The 19,802-nt window shown below is 38.0% G+C and overlaps 1 protein-coding gene across 1 annotated transcript in view; it reads right to left on the minus strand.

Annotated features, from left to right (window-relative positions):
- The window catches only part of CALCR (calcitonin receptor), a 55,146-nt gene extending 49,074 nt beyond the window's left edge, over positions 1–6,072 (minus strand). The window contains exons 1-2 of the mRNA XM_034642535.1: positions 5,967–6,072; positions 3,409–3,519 (exon numbers count right to left, since the gene is read on the minus strand). Coding sequence (XP_034498426.1) covers positions 3,409–3,519; positions 5,967–6,072 — 217 coding nt within the window. The remainder of the gene's footprint in view (positions 1–3,408; positions 3,520–5,966) is intronic.
- Between the last annotated feature and the right edge of the window lie 13,730 nt (positions 6,073–19,802).

Consider the following 19,802-nt stretch of genomic DNA (forward strand, 5'->3'; position numbering starts at 1 on the left):
TCATACTAGCTGTTAGCATATTGATTGACTAAGCAGAACTACTGATAGAAAATTATTTTAAAAATTATCAGACCTCAGTGGTATTTCAGACAAGTTTTTTTACATGAATTGTTTTTTATGTGAATTGTTTTACAGATTCTCAGGCCCAATCCCCAGAAATTCAAATTTGCTTATCTGAAGAGATAACCAGGAATCAGCATTTTAAAAATCAGCAATTCCAAAAGGTATCAGGGTTGAGAATCATGGTCCTAAACCGTATGTTGACCTTCTTGACTCTGTGGCATTAAAGCTCAACATTAAGGGCATCGCCTTAAATACATCCTTGTTAAGTGTGCTTTTTACTTTTTAGCATATTCCTTCAGGCTACCAGCCTTTTTTGAATTTCAATGCTGTTATTCCCTCTATCATGACCTGTCTTTTACCAAACACTTCCTCTAAAATGAAATCTCTGTCATTTCATTAAACTGTTTTGTTTATCATTAAAATATAGTGTTGGGTCAATGGTAAAATCCTAAACAATTTAAGTTTGTTGAATACAGGTATTTTCAAGATGTGTTTTTCTTTTGAAGCGTGTTTGTCCCCCACTTGAGAGGGTTCTTTCTAAAAATCAGGATGATAAGATGGATCTATGCCTGGAAATCCCTGTTTTGCTGACCAAAAACTTGCCTTTTAGTTAGTAATTATAGCCTCTTTGGCAAGAGCCCGTTGCTACTTCGGAATGGCCTTGTAGCCTCTATTGCAGAAAAGCTCTTTATGCCAATCAAGTTATCTCTAATGTAGTTGTCAAGTCAAGATGAATGAAGCATCATTTATTGGGAAGAGTCATTAAAGCCAGAAAGCTGATCATCAAACAGCATTCAGTTAGAGTTTACAGGAAAGTAGGGCTGAGCAGGGCAGGGCCCTCAGCCCTTCTTGTTGCACAATGAAAATTTTCAGAAGTGGCTGGCCTGAACTGGTTTTTAAAGTAGCCCCCCCCTCCCCCGTAATCTCATTTTCATTATCTCTGTCTTACTGGGGTGGAACTTTGGATCTCATCCTTGTTGGGAGCACCGAAGCATCTCTTAAACACTGACACTGGGTAGACTAATTTCTCTGCTCTAATCTGGATTCTGGAAACTTTCTTGTCTAGATTTTACCATTTGACGATTGTTTTCTCACTTTCAGTCTATGTGCAGTAACCTCTTGTCATTCATAGCCAGTGAGCAAACATAAAGAGATGGGCTGGCTGACCCCGAAAGGTGGTAGAAACTCTGACCAAACAACTCTTGGAAAAATCCGAAAGTCAAGGTTGGTTTTTCATAGTCTTTTAAGCATGAAACAAACACTGATTCCTCTCTTCAAGATGCTATTTCTAGTCCAGACCAGATAATTCAATGAAGATCCTTCTTGTCAGAACCTTGGCATTCCCTTCCACTGACTGAATGTTCTCTCATCCATGGAACCACTTCCAAAAGGATACTGAAGGAAGGAGGAAAATGAGCACTGTGGGGATGTGGAGGGATTACTGTTCTGTTGTATCACATCTTGTTAGAGGAGGTCTAGAGCTTGAGATGGAATGACTTGCTTACCCGGGGCCCTGGCCCACAGCCAGCCAGTTCAACATCTGGAGCCACTTAAACACTCAGCAGCCTCAGGCTCACTCCACTCTCAGCAACAAACCCTGCCTGCTAACCAGGGCTTAAGTGGTGTGCCTGTAGCTTACTTTCAGCATCTGGGTCTCTTTTATAACTAAGTGCTTCCTTTTCAGTATCTTAATATCAGTCAGTATTTCAATGGGACAGATTTTCTATCTAGTTTCTTGGAACAGAGTTTTTCTGGCCCCAACACCTGTGGTCCCTGAGGCTAGGTGGCTACTGCTTTTTACCCCTCTGGTACCCACATTCCTCCATTGTCTGGATCAGTCTCATCTGATGCCGTGTTCCACCTCCTACTGGCATAGCTACTTGGTATATTGCTTGAGCTTTTCTGGTATCCGCCACTTTCTTATTTAGACTTTCATTATTACTTAACACATTTTCATCTTGGCTGCACATTTCGTCACAAGCAGAACTTTAAAAGATCCTCATGCCCAGATTATACTCCAAACTAATTAATTCAGAATGTCTGGGGTGGTACCAGGCATCAGGATTTTGTTAAGCTTCCAAGGTTCTTAGCCAAGTTGAGAATCACTCACTACTAACACCTATCCAAATCCATTCCACTGACCCCCATGTGTCTAGTCTCTGGACTAAGGCTTTTACACCAACTCAAATATCTCTTTACACATTCCTCGCTTTGCTCCTGACCACTAACCACTGAGCCTCTTGGATCCCAGACCTCAAATTTATTTGGATAGCTGATGTTTCTGAGATACATCCCATCAGCCCCCTAGCTTCTTACTTACTCCACTTGGTAGCTGGTACTCCTAGACCTTCACCCTGCCTACGTACGCATCCTAATCCAACTTCCAGTTATACCAGTGTAGCTAGACTGAGGCCTGAAGGAAAAACATGTCTTCCCTAGGAAGCTCTAAAAGTACTTCGATCTGCACAAGTGTGTGTGGGGATTTAGAAATACTGTCTCTCAAATGCTTTTCCAAGACTGTTGATAAAGAGAGGGTTAGGTAAGAGCTCAGGAGACTTGGTCCACTTGCAATTTTGTGTCAAATATTGTGTGAGTATATAAATTTAGATAATATATATGAAAATGTTTTGAAAAGTAAAAAATGATACTCAGAAGTATTCTTATGTTATGTTTATAACTAAAATCAATTTGGTGTCTCTTATTTACTTAACACACATTTGTTGACTGCTCGTGTTGTGCAGGGCGTGGAACTGGATGCTAGTATGATCCATTCATTATAACATTAGTCTTATTTACTGAACATATATGAATAATCTACTGTTGGAACAGAAATCTAACAAGTGTCTAGAGTTAGTACCTTCTGATTTAGTTCCCTTTCCACATGACAGTTTTATATAACTTTCAATGTTATCTAAAATTTCCATTGTGCATGCTCTATCAGTCCAGTATACCCAAAGTCTAGACCAAATATTTGCATAAGTTACCAAATGTGTGACAGTTGAAAACTGAAAAACAACATTTAAATAAAACTTCACACGGTTAAAAAAATTCATTTAAAATTTTAATAAAATTTAATATTAATTATTTAAAATATATAAAAAATTAACTTTCATTTAGAATTGAAGACCAATGTGCACAATGCACCAGTAATGTGACCTAAAAAATAAGGAGGGCTTGAAATATTTGTACAACTCGGTGATATTTCAAGTAAGGAAATGCTTCAGAAAGTGCTGAAACATATAGAGAGTATGATTAGACAGGTATCTTTTATATCTGATTTTCTTCAGAACCATTAAAGTTCTAAAAGCTTCATAGCAAAATATGAAATAAAAAGAAGTATTTTACCTGATGGATCAAAGTCTGGAAAATAATCTGGGCAGTACTGCTGGGACAATACTCCAGCCGGTGTATCATCCCAGCATAGCCATCCATCCCAGGTGCGGTTGCAATATGGACCTGATGATTCAGGAAGAAATTAATATTGATGTTGGAAAAAGTTGCAGAATCATCAGCAGGATTTAACAGTGTTCAATAGGATCTAACTACTTAATAGTTATTCTGGAGATCTCTCCGTGCATATGGAAATATTAAAAAGAACAGCAGCAGCAACAAAATAAAGATATTAACTTTACCAACTCAAAACCAAATTTAATTTTTATAGGGTTTTCTCCATTTGCTCTTTAAAAGACATACATGTCATCTGTATGGAATCTTTCCTCCAAATCTTTCCTTTAAAATATCTCCAGAAATGCTGCAAAGAAATCTTGTGAAAGTAAATGCAATATCACCCCTGGATAAGAGGCTTACTTTAAAAAAAACTATATGGCTTTAGAACATATAGATCCTACTAACCATTAACCTTAAAAAGGGTTGCCTTGGATGGCTCTATTCTTTATTTTTTTTCCTTAAGATTTATTTATTTATTTGAGAGAGAGAGAGACAGAGCATGCACAAGAGCAGGGCGAGAGGCAGAGGGAGAAGGAGAGAGAAAATCCTTAAGCAGACTCCCTGCTGAGTGTGATGCTCCATCCCAGGACCCTGAGGTCATGACCTGAGCAGAAATCAAGAGTTAGATGCTTAACCGACTGAGCCATCCAGGTGTCCCTTGGATAATTCTATTTTTAATCCAAGAGTTTAAAATTAAAATTCCTATTGGAGATGCATTTATAGACAGTTAATAGATTATGTATAAAACTAGTCTTATTATTTTAGAATCACACTTTGTTAGTGGCTAAAATAATGCTCGGTTTGAGCAGTTTATCAGCATTGGCTCCAAGTAGTTTCTCATGACTTTCAAAATTTAATCTACCCTAAAACATAAGGTAAGATATGCCTCTATAAGGCTATTCAAAAGAATAAGCCTCAGGCTTTGAAGTCGGAAGAAAGAAGAAAAGAAAAGAAAAGGAAAGAGGAAAGAAAGAAAGAAAGAAAGAAAGAAAGAAAGAAAGAAAGAAGAAAGGAAGAAAGAAGAAAGAAAGGAAAGGAAGAAAAGAAAGGAAAAGAAGGAAAAGAAGGAAAGAAGGAAGTAAGAAAGGAAAGAAAAGGAAAGGAGGAAGGGAGGAAGGAAGGGGGATAGAAAGAAAAGAATAGAAAAGGGAAAAAAGATTTAAAAAAAAAGAAAAAGAAAAGAAAAAAAGAAATCTTAAAATAATGATCATAGTACAAAAGCTCAACCTCCCAAAATGATTAAGACTGAAGTGAAGGAGGCTGCTCTCACTTCATCTCTGAAAATAAATTTTATGTTTCTATTGTTTCATTTGCTTCAGAGGAATGGTTTGTCTTTGGGCAGACCTGCATCCAACGACTTTTCAGGTTCTTAAAAAACACTGAAACTACTCCAGACGGAAGAATAACATGTATCTGACTTTTAATGGTCTTAACTTTTGTTTAAAGGAAAATGCTAAAAATAGGAACTAGAAATTAAAACTTTTAACTATTTGAAGGCAAACCATGTGTAGAAATAGAATATACTTAAACAATATTCCACCCTACCAAGCGGTGTTATCTTAGAATATACAAGGGTTTGGGTGCCTGGATAGCTCAGTCGTTAAGCATCTGCCTTCGGCTCAGGGCATGAGCCCGGTGTTCTGGGATCAAGCCCCACATCAGGCTCCTCTGCTGGAAGCCTGCTTCTCCCTCTCCCACTCCCCCTGTTTGTGTTCCCTCTCTCGCTGGCTGTCTCTCTCTGTCAAATAAATAAATAAATAAAATCTTAAAAAAAAAAAGAATATACAAGGGTGTACACAATCTTGTTGGGACTTTTCAAATGCTTTAGGGGAGAGGGGAGAGAACTGAAATCGATGTAGTAATGTTTGGCCATCTCATAGCCTTCTATAGCTAATAGAATGTGCTTGGCCCTAAAAATATTTCGACAGTCACATAGAGTATTTTAGAGAAGGTGACAGATATACAATGCATGCCTAGGAGAGAGCTTTTACTAATTCCTCTGGGAACTGGGGGTAGAAAAGAGGAAGGAATAGCAGGAGTTGGCAACCCATTGACAGTTAAGGGAAGATACTGCCTAATTAACCCAACCGAGACAGGGTTTTGACAGGATTCACCTGAGGCTAATTCTCTGCCCACTATTTTCCATTTCCCTTCCTGTCATTTTCCAGTTCCTCTCCATCACTTAGCCCTGCATTGTTCTTCCTTGCCAGGTGTGAATACTGAGTTATTGTAGTAATTTTGTTATAGGTGCAGCTGTTAGCCCAAAACCAGTTGGGTAAACTTGGGCAAAGAAAGTAGACATGTCTCCAGCATGAAATACAGAAACATACCATAGTTTGAAAACCACTGTTAAAAATGCTGGCATATTAAAATTAGTCAACACATATTTATCCATGGAAGAAAATAAGCCTTTAATGATGTTTGCAACACATATTCGCATACATCCTTCTATGTACCTTCTCCTTGGTATGGGGGTAACTGCTGCATGCGGTCATAGCATTTGTACTGCGCATCCGACATTTTCTTTCGTCCTAGGACGTACAGAAATGGCTCGGACTCCATACTGGGAGGATAGGTGTTATTTGAAGTGGCAGGAAGAATTGGGGTTGGGTGCTGTATTAAAAAGAAAAGTCAGTTACTTATACAGAGCGGGAATGGGTGTATAAAGAAATAAATGAAACAATCAAAAAGTTTGAAAACATTTTCCTTCATGAGCAACAATTACGAATTATCCTATGAAGGTAGGATATTTTTCTTCATAACTAAAAAGTATATTTATATTTCACCTACAAATTCTACCTACAAATTTCATATTTACATGCATTCCATTCACTACTGAAAATGTATAGCCCCCACCCAAACTCATGCACCTCTTTATCATATAAGATTGTTTTAATTTTATTATCATGGTAAAGTTTAGAAGTAAACAAAACAAATAACCTAATTTCCAAAAAATACTAACATTAAATCAATTTTGCCTTCTTTGGAACTTCTAATAATCATGAGTCATGCTATTAAAACAGATATATTAGCACACTAAATACGATTTTATATTAGATTATTTCAGTTTTTTAAAAAATCTGTGCTTAGATTATGTACACTGCCAAAAATTCACCCCAATTATTCCACAGAACAAACAAAATCTCTTCTTCTGAGATATTCTGTGTTGCATGATTGCCCTTAATATCTTTAAATTGGTTTCATCAGCAGATGACCTACACAGGGTAATTTATTTTCGCTGCTGAAAATCAATGTAAATCTTAAATATTTCTCCTAGCGCTTCTGCATTTTTGATACAGGCGGACATTGGTCGTGATCACTACCTAACACATCATCCTAAATTGTGTTTATCTTGATTTCAGTCTCTTTTGTGGCCATGATGTTTTTGGTGGTGCCTGAATCTGTGACTTTCTATATCCATGTTCTGCACAGAGACTTTATTCAGAGAAGACTGCAAGCTTCAGCCTGCACTAACTTTTCTTCTTCTGATTAAGAACACTCTCTGCTCTCTTTCTATCACACCTGTTAAGCACACTTTTTATTTGGCCTTACTCTGTCTAAATTATTCTAAGATTAAAGTTTCCCCAAATACATCAATGGCAGAAATAGTGTTATGTACTTTTCTCTATGCCTCACAGTCTCTGAAACAAACTCATTTTTATTAAGTTGACCTGTATACATCAGGCTACTCATAGTAGAACTGCAGTGTTTTCCAGTGTATGTCATTGTGTAGAGGGGGCATCCTGTCCTCTACGACGGCATGGCACTAAAAGCTAAACTGTACAATGCATAACACAACAACAATTCAGAACAGACAGAGGGCGTAGAGCAAGAACGGTCAGGGACAACTACAGATACAAGGTAGAATGTGAATTGGACTTTGAGTGCCTGCACAGACAGAGGAGAGGGAAGGCTTTCTGGATGGAGGGAAAGGAATGTGTCTAAGTCCCAGAGGCAGCAAATGGCATGTGTGAGACACTGTAAGGAAACCATCCTTCCTAGAGGGGAGCATTTTGGAGGATTAGTAAGAAATGGAGTCAAGGAAAATCAGGTAATACAGAGCTCTGAGAAAATGAATACAAAGTGAGTGGTGCAATGAAAGGCTCAATACATTTTAGCTAATGTTATTACAACATGACAATAAAATAAAGATGTCATGCAGGTTTTTGACCAGTGAAGTTTGCGAAAGGAGACTGTTAGTAAAATTCATGTGGTGGGCATCTGGGGAGGGAGCCAGGAAGCCGAAGGCATGGACTAGATCACTGCATGCAGGGGGGAGCAGGGAAGCACAGCCTTCAGCACTTTCTCAAATAAGAAAAACATGTATTTGAATATAGGAAAGGAGAACAGTGATAGTCAAATAGCTCTGATATGTTAACCTATATAATGGAAAACAATGGGAGTGCCCTGAGAAGGGAGAAGTTGGGAAAGGAAAACCTTACTGGGGGAAGAAAGTGAATTCTCTTTTGTACTTGTTTTGAAGGTGCCAGCAAGCCATCTAAGTAGAAATTGCTTACAAACAGAAGAGGGTGAATACTTAACTACTGCTGTAACTCTAGATGGACACTTACTGTGAATATAGTGGACACTACTCTTTAAATATTAGGATTATTTCTAATTTTAATGCCTCTTGAATGTATGATAATGAAAAGAGAAATTAATGTACTGACAGAAATTATTTAAAATGTACAAATCCTTTACCAATGTAGTTGAACATCATTCGGTTGTCATATGACCCTTTCTTACTCGTTTTAAGACCAATCGGCAAATAGTCATTGAAACTAGTAAGTCAAGCATTATGCTAGAAGCTGAGGAAACAGTGCTGAATAAAACAAGCATAGATCCTGCCCTCATGGAGCTTACAGACTAACAAGAAAGACCGACATTATAAAATTTTTCCTGACACCAGAAATTGTGAACGGTAAAGAATCATCAATTACTGAATGCTCAGATATTCCTTCAGGAATTGGAATGTGGTTTGGGAGTAAAAAAACATTTTTTGGAAGAGATTTCATGTTAAGGCTTCATTTGGATTGTATAAGCCTACATTTGTACGAATGCACGTGTCTGTGTGTGTTTTAATATTAAATCTCACTACAGATCACATAATCATGGTCTTTAATAGATCACTGTGTCCTCACAATGAGAGATATTAATTATAGGCTAAACTTGTTCATCTATTTTAGATTTCTTGTGGCTCCATTCTTAGAATCTTTCATTGACATGAGAATTATCATTTGTTATATTATTTATTTCTGGGCCATTTTCTCACCATATTCAAATCAAATTAGAAGATGGAATGTGATGTCATAGATAAATATTTATATTTTAGATATTAGGGACTATTTTAAGTTTGTCATTCCTTCCAGAAGTAACATTCTGAATTCCGTCTTTAAATGGACTGGGCAGCCAGTTAAGAAATGTTCCTGGGAGCCATGGGGAGGCATTATGTGCAAGGATATCAAGAGGAAAACCCTGTGCTCGTATTTTCAATTACAGCATTATTTGTTTTAATGCAGTTTTAACATCAGTAACAGTACAGATATGACCATCTGAAAGAGCAGGTGTAGTTCATGCAGACGATAGTAGCATCAATCTGATCATTCTTGCAATATTGAAACAAACTCCAGTGAACTTGGTTTGGAGCCTGGTTCAATAGAGATTGTTTCAACACTGAAGGAATGAGAAATTAGAACTTCTGTCGTAGATGAGCCATAGTGATCTGAGTCCACTCCTTGTCTGGTTCGTGTGTGAGCATTGGTGATATAATTTTTCCAGTGGTTACTGAATGTTTCAGTGACTTTCTTCTGAAAGTAACATACATGTTGAGGCATTCTGTCTATGTATGTGAACATAGACAGGTAACTATTTTATATATTATTATATATTATATACATATAATATTATATATATATATAATTCCAATAATGGAATTACTACTGCTTGAAAGTAATATTTATACAAATTTCATAAAGTTCATTGAACATATAAACTTTTTTGCTGATGATTTCATACCAATAAAAATAGCTAGTGAGGTGGTATAGTTTTCAGCAATATAGAAGCCAAATAGAAGCATAGTGGTTAGATGAGACGACCAAGCAATGTGAAAGACTTAAAGATATTTTACTTGTCATAAGTATTATGCTTATATTATATATTTGGGGGGCATAAATATTTTATGCTCACATGAGGATAGAGATGAGATATTGAGGGCACATTGCTTTTGTGGATAAAGATTGGTGTTCAAAGCTTTGCATACAAGCCATCTTACATGATTTTTCCAAAGCAAAACAAAAAACAGCCCCTTAATTGTTGTCCTATGTAGCAGTTTAGCCGCCGTATATGTGATGTCACTCCTAAAGGTGCAAGTAAATGGCGCCACACATACGACCACCAAGCTGCCACCAATACCTGTAGTCCTCAGCTGAAACACCACTGGTTCTTTCAGGTAATAAATACTTTGCTTCCCACATGCCAGGTACTGTTCTAGGTGCTGGAGATGCATCAGTGAACAAGACTGGCAAGATCCCTGCCCTCATGGGGCTTACAGTCTAGGTTTTGTGCACACTAATCATGGAGTCCAGTGGAAGCAATCTGGTTTGAATGGTCATGTAGTCAAGCAATTCCTACTTTGATGTAAGACAACCAGCCTACTTTTGGGTTACAGGTGGTTTCTAGAAGCACAGAGACAAAATAATGACAGGACTGTTCTGTGCAGAACTTTAAGGAATTGTCCATCTCTGCACTGCTTTCAACGTAATGAATGTGGGAACCCATGCTACAGTGCTGAAGGGAAAGATTCCTAATGATTGCCACAGACAGAACTGCTCTAAAAGGAACATGATTCTAGAATCCACAAATCGATATAACCAACAGGATTTCCTTAATACTGACAATGTAGATGTTGGAATTATTTGTAGTTTTCAGTTACTTATACTTTTCAAAATAACGAAGGATAAAATAGAACTTTATAAAGTGTTAACCCTGGTTCTTCCAGGTAGGATCAGATGGTTGGTGTCCTACGTACTTTCTACGCAAGCATTATATAAACAACAAAACTGCTGCATAATGATAAATTCTAAGGAAAGAAGGGAATACAGCTTAGTTAACAACAAAATGCTTCTCAGAAAAATCTAGTTTTTATACGTCCATCCTCATCATCGCTGTTATAATTATCCTCATCACTATATTTTTGAGTCTTCACTATGTGCCAAGCACTTTTCTAAGCTTACTGCATTACTGCAGATAAGGGAGAGGCAGTGAGTGGGTGGTTTTGCTCAATGTAGATTGAGGCTCATGGAATGTGGTGACAAACTGATACTTTAAAGACTGTTTGGAAATCGGGTTGGTAGAATTCAACAAATATACTTGTAGTGGTTTTTCACACTAATGTATTTAAAAAGTAATATTGTATAGTAATTAAAATCAGTATCACTTTTTGAAAAAATTTAATTTTCTTGGAGGAGTATCCGTGTGGAACACAATGAATGTTTTAGAAGGAAACTGACATATCAAAAAATTTTTATGGAAAAATTCTCCAAATCAAATATATGCTCCAAATACAGGATAGAGAGGCAAATTTCTGTTTGTCACAGCAAAGAGGACACAAAGCCACTCAAGTGCCCTGTGCAGTATGTTTGCTAGCAAAGAGATGCCCACAAACCATAAAACATTTCTGTCCATGGCTCAAATATATGAAATTTTTTTAATGTCTGTATTTTAAGATATATTGGGTAAAAGTTTTGAATAGAATTGATTTACTTTAGTTTTTTAACACATCAAAAATGATCTGTAGTCTTTGTAGTCTTTGTGGTAGTACTCAAACGGTCTTATTCATACCTAGAAAGTTACTATAGCTTTTCTTCTGTCTAATGTAATTATATGGTTTATGAAATAAACTTATTTAGAAATATTTACATGTAATTGATCACACAGGATTTAATTTAAGCTCTAAAAATAACAATATCAATTACGAATAGAATATACTGCTATTTCTGCAACTATAGAATCTCATATAAGGCTTGGGCCTTTAGAGACAAAATAAAATATGCTAGTAGTTACTACAATATTTTTGTTTGTTTTTATTATATTTACAATGACATGAAGTTACCTACATTTCCAAATACTGGATTACTTTTAGCAAATTATACTGTATTTTATCCAAAGGTTAAAATAATATGACAATATTACATAATAAAATAGACTATATTCAATATCCAAGTAGATACAGAAGGGCTACATTAACAATTCTACCCATAAACCATTTATTTGATGTATAACATTACAAAATAAAAATTCCCTTAAAAATGAGATGAACATTTTTGGAATATTAGTAATATTTTCCCCTGAATAATGTTAAAAGAAATAGTATATACAAACGTGTAAGCCTATGACTACTCATCGATTAATAATGTAAATCCTGGAACCCTGGGCAAGTTTTGTTTGGGTGAATATAATAATATCAGGTACTGACTGATTTTTATTGCCTTATAATTCACTGGCCAATGTTGTTCTGATGAGCTAGAAAGGATAAGGATCAAGACAACTCCTAATTTATTTATGTAAAATTTACTCATCTCTCTTTCATGTGTCGTTGAAGCTGATATGATGGTGGGTTAGCAAAGTCAACACAAATAAATAGACAGGCCCCAGCAGTATTTTCTAAGATAATTGCAGCTCTGACGACTTGCTAACCATTCAGGAATAAAACAATATAAAATCACATAAATTGAACATGATTGAAAAGGTTAGAGAAAGAGTAATGGAGTGACATTGGTCTGTTAAGACTTAAGATTCTTAGTTTTTTTTGATAGATACATTTAAAATCAATAACCTGACTGAAACAGTTCAGATGTTTGAAAAAGACAGAAGCCCAGAAACTGTGTTTCAAATTCACCTAACATGAAAAACATTTTACCCAAGAACACCATTAACCTTCCATGTTAATTTCCAGATAATTAACTTGAGATATCTCAAGTTAATGTTAAATTTTTGTAAACTAAGCTCACATTTTTCAGTGAAACATAACACTAATCTAAATTGTTAAACTTCAGAGCAGGGATCTGTTAACAAAATATCAAGGAAATGATAGTTTTGAGGAACTTTTGGCTTGTGGAACTTAGCTTTGGCAAGATGTCTACCCTTGCAAATACCCATTCAATCATATGCTCTATTTCAGCATTCCTGATTAATGTAGCTTAAATGATGTTTTACTTACATTTAGAAAGATGAAGAGTACCAAGCACCGGCGTGTCAGTGTGAACTTCATTTTTGGTTTTTGAAGATGATCTTCTAAGTCCTAGAAAAATATACAAGTAACAGACATTTACATTAATAAATACAGCTTTAATATTGCCTATAGTCAATTTCTTTTTCTTGTCTTTCTGTTTGACTTGGAGAGGATCATGTCCCAAGACACACTACATAAAATTCATGTACGTAAGCAATATGCCGGTGATGCAAATGCAGTTCAATGTTCCATTGCCCTTCCTTTCAGCCAGGAATGACTACTGTCTGGTTGTTGTCTAAAGTCCTTCTAGTAAGAAATTCTGGAGCCATCTTTCCGTATCAGGACCAAAATAAAGGATTCAGAGAAATCAAGAGCAACCAATGTGGACTTCAGTTACCACATGGTATCAGTAAAACTGCTGAAAATTTCAGTGGAAACATCCACAAAGAAATCACTTCACTGGACATGAACAAATACAATCTATGATTTGTGAAGGATTGTTAGTCACGCCCTCTAGGTAATTTAAGACCAATTTTGGGGGCGTTCCAAGATGGCGGAGGAGCAGGAGACCTAAAGTTCATCTGGTCCCAGGAATTCAGCGAGAGAGCTACCAAACCATTCTGAATACCTGTGAACACAACTGGAGAACGAAGAAAAGAGTAGCAGAAACTCTATGAACAGAAAAGCAACCACTTTCTGCAAGGAGGAGAAAAGATGGTGGAGGAGTAGGAGACCCTTTCTCAGCTGGTCCCGAGTCAAGCAGGATAGGTACCAGACCATCCTGAAAACCCACGGAATCAGCCTGAGATGCAGGAAGATACATCTGGATCTCTACAAACAAACACCTCCAGCGCTCAATATTGAGGTACGAAACGGGGAGCCATGAATCCCTCGCACAGATATCAGAAGATAAATAGAAGGGGGAGGGAGCCGCCACGCTTGGGCACCGGGAAGCAGTAGCCACTTGCACTGGGGAGCAGGCCGGACTCACAGACTGGCACCTGGGAGAGAGCAGACTGAGACCATGAGCCCAGGAACGCGCGTGACCAGACTGAAAACCGGAGCTCTGGAGTGCTCATTGGAACCTGACTAAAACCGGGAGCTCGGGAGCGCGTGCGTGTCCAAACTGAAAACCGGAGCTCCAGAGCACACACGAACTGAAACAGGGAGCTCGGGAGCACACGTGGGAACCGGGCCGGCTGGCAGTGTTAGAAGCACAAAGGACAGAGGCGCATGGGCCCTGGAAGTGAGGGCTGGGACGTTGGGTGTGGGGCGTACATCCCGGGACGATGCAGGGTTTTTAGCAGCACTGACAGAAACAGAGTTAAAGTGGCCAAGAGAGCTCAGTGGAGAGCTGACTGCGATTTCTCTGTTCTGAGACAGAGGCTAGGGTTCGGCCACTGCTGCTCAGACTCTAAGAAAAGCCACAGAAAACCGCCAGGGAAAGCCGCCAGAGAACAAAAGCCTGGAAATACCAGCTCACAGTGTGCCCATCCCCATCCCCCCTTGCAGGGGACAAGGCAACTCTACCCAAACAGTGTTGCCTGAATATCAGCATGGCAGGCCCCTCCCCAAGAAGGCAGGCTGAAAAATCAAGAAGCTGACATCCCTAAGGCCCCTATAAAACAAATGCACACTGCCTGTGTCCTGGTCAATAATTTGGGCTCTGGGCATCCCCGCAACCTCTCCGCATCAGAATGACGAGGAGGAGAAATCCCCCCAGCAAAGAAAAGATAATGAGTCTGTGGCCTTTGCCACAGAACTGATGGATATGGATATAACCAAATTGTCAGAAATGGAGTTCAGAGTAACAAAGGTCAAGATGATGTGTAGGCTTGAAAAAACTATTAATGAAAATATTAATGAGAATATAAAATCTCTAAGGGCAGAAATGAGAGCAAGTCTGGCAGAAATTAAAAATGCCATGGGGGCGCCTGGGTGGCTCAGTCGTTAAGCGTCAGCCTTCAGCTCAGGGCGTGTTCCTGGAGTTCTGGGATCGAGCCCCACATCAGGCTCTTCTGCTGGGAACCTGCTTCTTTCTCTCCCACTCCTCCTGCTTGTGTTCCCTCTCTCACTGGCTGTCTCTCTCTCTGTCAAATGAATAAATAAAATCTTTTAAAAAAAATGCTATGAATCAAATGCAGTCTAAACTAGATGCTCTGACAGCCAGGGTAAATGAGGCAGAAGAATGAATTAGTGAATTGGAGAATGGGATGGTAGAAGAGAAAGTTAAAACAGAAACTTGGCTCAAAAAAATCCAATCTCAGAATGTAGATTACGGGAGATTACTGACTCACTGAAACATTCCAATGTCAGAATCATAGGCATCCCCGAGGGGTTGGAGAAAGAAAGAGGTCTAGAAGAGATATTTGAACAAATTGTAGCTGAGAACTTCCCTAATCTAACAAAGGAAACAAGCATTTGTGTTTAAGAAGCAGAGAGGACCCCTCCCAAGTTCAGTGAGAACAGACCTACACCACGTCACGTCATAGTGCAATTCGCGAATATTAGATCCAAGGATACAGTATTGAAAGCAGCCAGGGGGAGGACAATCCTTACATACAGAGGGAAAAATATCAGAATAACAACAGACCTGTCTACAGAGACCTGGCAGGCTAGGAAGGGTTGGCAGGATATTTTCAAAGCTCTGAGAAGAACATGCAGCCAAGGATCCTTTATCCAGCAAGGCTGTCATTCAGAATTGATGGAGAGATAAGGATCTTCCAGGATTGGCAGAAACTGAAGGAATTTGTAACCACCAAACCAGTCGTACATGAAATATTAAGGGGGGTTCTATAAAAGTAAAAAGGCCCCAATAGTAATACAGAACAGAAGTTTACAATCTATAGAAACAAAGACTTCACAGGAAACATGACATCATTAAAATCATATCTCTCAATAATCACTCAATAACCTGAATGGCTCAAATGCTCCCATAAAATGCCACAGGGTTGCAGATTGGATAAAAAGACATGACCCATCCATTTGCTGTCTACAAGGGACTCATTTTGAACCTAAAGATACATCCAGACTGAAAGTGAAGGGATGGAAAACCATTTTTCATGCCAATGGACCTCAAAAGAAAGCTGGGGTAGCAATTCTCATATCAGACAGATTAGATTTTAAACTAAAGACTGTAGTTAGAGATATAGGAGGACACTATATTATTCTTAAAGGATGTATCCAACAAGTGGCTATGACAATTAAAAATATCTATGCCCCCAACAGGGGAGCAGCTAGATACACAAGCCAACTCTTAACCAGAATAAAGATACATATAGATAATAATATGTTAATACCAGGGGACCTCAACACTCCGCTCTCAGCAATAGACAGATCACCTAAGCAGAAAATCAACAAAGAAACAAGAGCTTTGAATGACATACTGGATCAGATGGACCTCATAGATATATACAGAACACTACACCCCAGAACAACAGAATACTCATTCTTTTCAAATGCACATGGAACTTTCTCCATAATAGACCATATACTGGGTCACAAAACAGGTCTCAACCGATACCAAAAGACCAAGATTATTCCTCACATATTCTCAGACCACAATGCTTTGAAACTGGAACTCAATCACAAGGAAAAAATTGGAAGAAACTCAAACACTTGGAAACTAAGAACCATCCTGCTCAAAAATGATTGGGTAAACCAGGAAATTAAAAATCAGTTTAAAAAATTTCTGGAGACCAATGAGAATGAAAACACATTGGTCCAAAACCTGTGGGACACTGCAAAGGCAGTCCTAAGGGGAAAATACATAGCCATCCAAGCCTCACTCAAAAGAATAGAAAAATCTAAAATGCAGTTATTATATTCTCACCTCAAGAAGCTGGAGCTGGAACAGAAGAACAGGCCTAACCCACGCAGGGGAAGGCAGGTGATCAAGATTAGAGAGGAGATCAATGAATTAGAAACCAGGAGCACAGTAGAGCAGATCAACAGAACTAGAAGCTGGTTCTTTGAAAGAGTAAATAAGATCGATAAGCCACTGGCCAGACTTATTCAAAAGAATAGAGAAAGGATCCAAATTAATAAAATTATGAATGAAAGGGGAGAGATCATAACCAACACCAATGAAATAGGAAGGATCATTAGAAACTTTTATCAACAGCTTTATGCCAATAAATTAAACAACCTGGAAGAAATGGATGCCTTCCTGGACACCTATAAACTACCAAGACTGAAACAGGAAGAAATTGATTATTTCAACAGACTGATTAATTATGAAGAGATTGAAGCAGTGATCAAAAACCTACCCACAAATAAGAGTCCAGGGCCTGACGGATTCCCCGGGGAATTCTACCAACCATTCAAAGAAGAAATAATATGTATTCTCCTGAAGCTGTTTCAAAAAATAGAAACAGGAGGAAAACTACCAAACTCGTTCTATGAGGCCAGTATTACCTTGATCCCCAAACCAGGCAAAGACCCCATCAAAAAGGAGAATTACAAACCGATCTCCCTGATGAATATGGACACCAAAATTCTCAACAAGATCCTAGCTAATAGGATCCAACAGTACATTAAAAGGATTATCCATCAAGACCAAGTGGGATTCATCCCTGGGATTCAAGGGTGGTTCAACATTCACAAATCGATCAGTGTGATAGATCATATCAACAAGAAAAGAGTCAAGAACCATATGATCCTCTCAATTGATGCAGAAAAAGCATCTGACAAAATACAGCATCCTTTCCTGATTAAAACCCTTCAGAGTGTAAGGATAGAGGGTACAGAATGATTACACAACATTTCAGCAACATGGACGGGACTGGAGGAGATTATGCCAAGTGAAATAAGTCAAGCAGAGAAAGACAATTATCATATAGTTTCACTCATTTATGGAACATAAGAAATAGGAAGATCGGTAGTAGAAGGAAGGGAAGAATGGGGGGGTAAACCGAAGGGGGAATGAACCATGAGAGACTGTGGACTCTGGGAAACAAACTAAGGGCTTCGGCAGGGGGCGAGGAGGGGGATTAGGATAAGCCAGTGATGGGTATTAAGGAGGGCACATACTGCATGGTGCACTGGGTGTTATATGAAAATAATGAATCATGGAACATTGTATCAAAAACTGGGGATGTACTGTATGGTGACTAATATAACAAAATAAAAATTAAAAAAGAAAAAAAGGAATATAAAAAAATAAAAAATAAATAAAAATTAAAAAGACCAACTTTGATTTAAGTAGTCTTATTTAGAGCCTTGATTATTTTTCTTCCCCACAAAATTTTCTACAAGCTTCAAGTTGCTATTAAGAATAAATTTCAATAGCAAGGATTGAATATGTCACTGAACAGCTCATCATTCCTTCTCGAAAGCATACAATAGTCAGAAACATGCTGCTGTATCACAAATAACAGTTTTTCATGACTGTGCAGATAATTTTACACAAGGAAAGATTATAAAAGTTTGAAAAATTAAATATATATATATGTGTATATATATATATATTTTTTTCATCAGCAGGATTTGTGTGAAACTGTTTCACCTAAGGATGAGTGGTTTTGATTGAATCATATGTCTTATACTAACTTAAAAGTTAGTATCTACATTGTTTGCCTGATATACTTGCTCCCAAAAGAGTAATTTGTGTTCCATTTATATATCAATACTGTGGGAAGAGAAAATGAAGAAGGAGAAATCAAAGTTTTCTCCCAGCTTGCTAGCATGGGTACAAGGATGGATAGTGAAGGAATTCAGGAGGGGAAGTAGGGGAAAGAGAGGGAGCTTTTAATTTGTCTTCTCCCTTAATGGAAAATATTACTACCTGAGTATGGATGAGTCTTATTTCTGGGGTGAAAGGTAGGACTTTTGAAATGTATTATGTGTACTCATGAAATTAACACAGCTTTCCTTAACTTGATCCTGCTTTTTTTAGAAGGAAATTACAGATATACATTGAATTTCTAAAGGCCTGCTGCTTATGGTGGTCGGGTGATTTAGCCTCTGAGAGAAGCAGGATGTGTGGAACGTTACAGGCACCAGAATTAAAAGACAGATCTCTTCTTCAGATGAAAGTCCTACTTGTTAATTCCAAATGTGAGGGCTAAACACAATGAGAAGTCAGCTTCTCTATGCAGGTGAATATGGGGTGATTAGGCAGTTAATTGCCTTGTTCTATCTATGTCATATATTTGATGTCATTTGATATTTTATAAAGTATAAGTTACTAGGTTTTGGCTTAACAGTATCATTACCATGAAGAGCATTAGAGGCTGTGGGAGAGTTGTCCCCCTGAAGGTGAGTGAGGCTGCACAGTCATTTTGCTATAGGAAAGGGAAGCCCCATGGTTTCAAAGCCCCACACACTGCTTTTACGATTGTACCACGAACAACTAAGGTGAATGAAAATGGATCTGAGAGTGAACATTTGGAAATGACAGAGGGGTTTAGTCAAGAAACAAAGTCCTTTCCTGGTTTCTTTTAGGTGGAGAGGCCTATAATTTTAAATACTCTTGCATTATTTTGAACTAAAATAAATTTCTCATGTGCAACTTTATGGCAGATCTGGGCTGCACGGAACCTCCCTCTAGTCGGAAAAGTTCAGGTGTAACTCTCCAGGGTTAAACAGTACTTTGCAGATATGACGCTCTTTAAGAGAAGTATTTTGTGGTGATCTGTGAAGAGGAGAGAAAGAACATGTAAGTAGAACTGTGAAGAAAGACAGGGCTTTATGAATTTAAGGGAGAAAAACATGGCAAAGAAGAGTAGAATCAGTATGCAGAATGAAGTAATTCAGCTTCACTAAGATTCTTCCAAGGAGAGAGAGAGAAAAAAAAAAAGAATGAAGAAAGTTAAAAAAGAACAACAGACGTGGAGAACCCAAAATGAACTAACAGAACCTATAGCTTGGTTGAATGATGATTAAAGAATGGACAGACTGCAGGACAGAATCTAGGGAAAGGCTAACACGGAATTTCCAATAGGCAGGGTTCAGAATTCAGTGACCCCGAGGAGAACAGTTTTGACCTAAGGCTTAGAGAGTTAAGCCTGCAGCCAAACAAGAAAGGACAAAGTCGGGCAAATGGCAGCTAATGGAGATAAAA

Source organism: Ailuropoda melanoleuca, chromosome 1 (assembly GCF_002007445.2).
Source record: "Ailuropoda melanoleuca isolate Jingjing chromosome 1, ASM200744v2, whole genome shotgun sequence".
In the NCBI taxonomy this organism is placed as follows: Eukaryota; Metazoa; Chordata; class Mammalia; order Carnivora; family Ursidae; genus Ailuropoda; species Ailuropoda melanoleuca.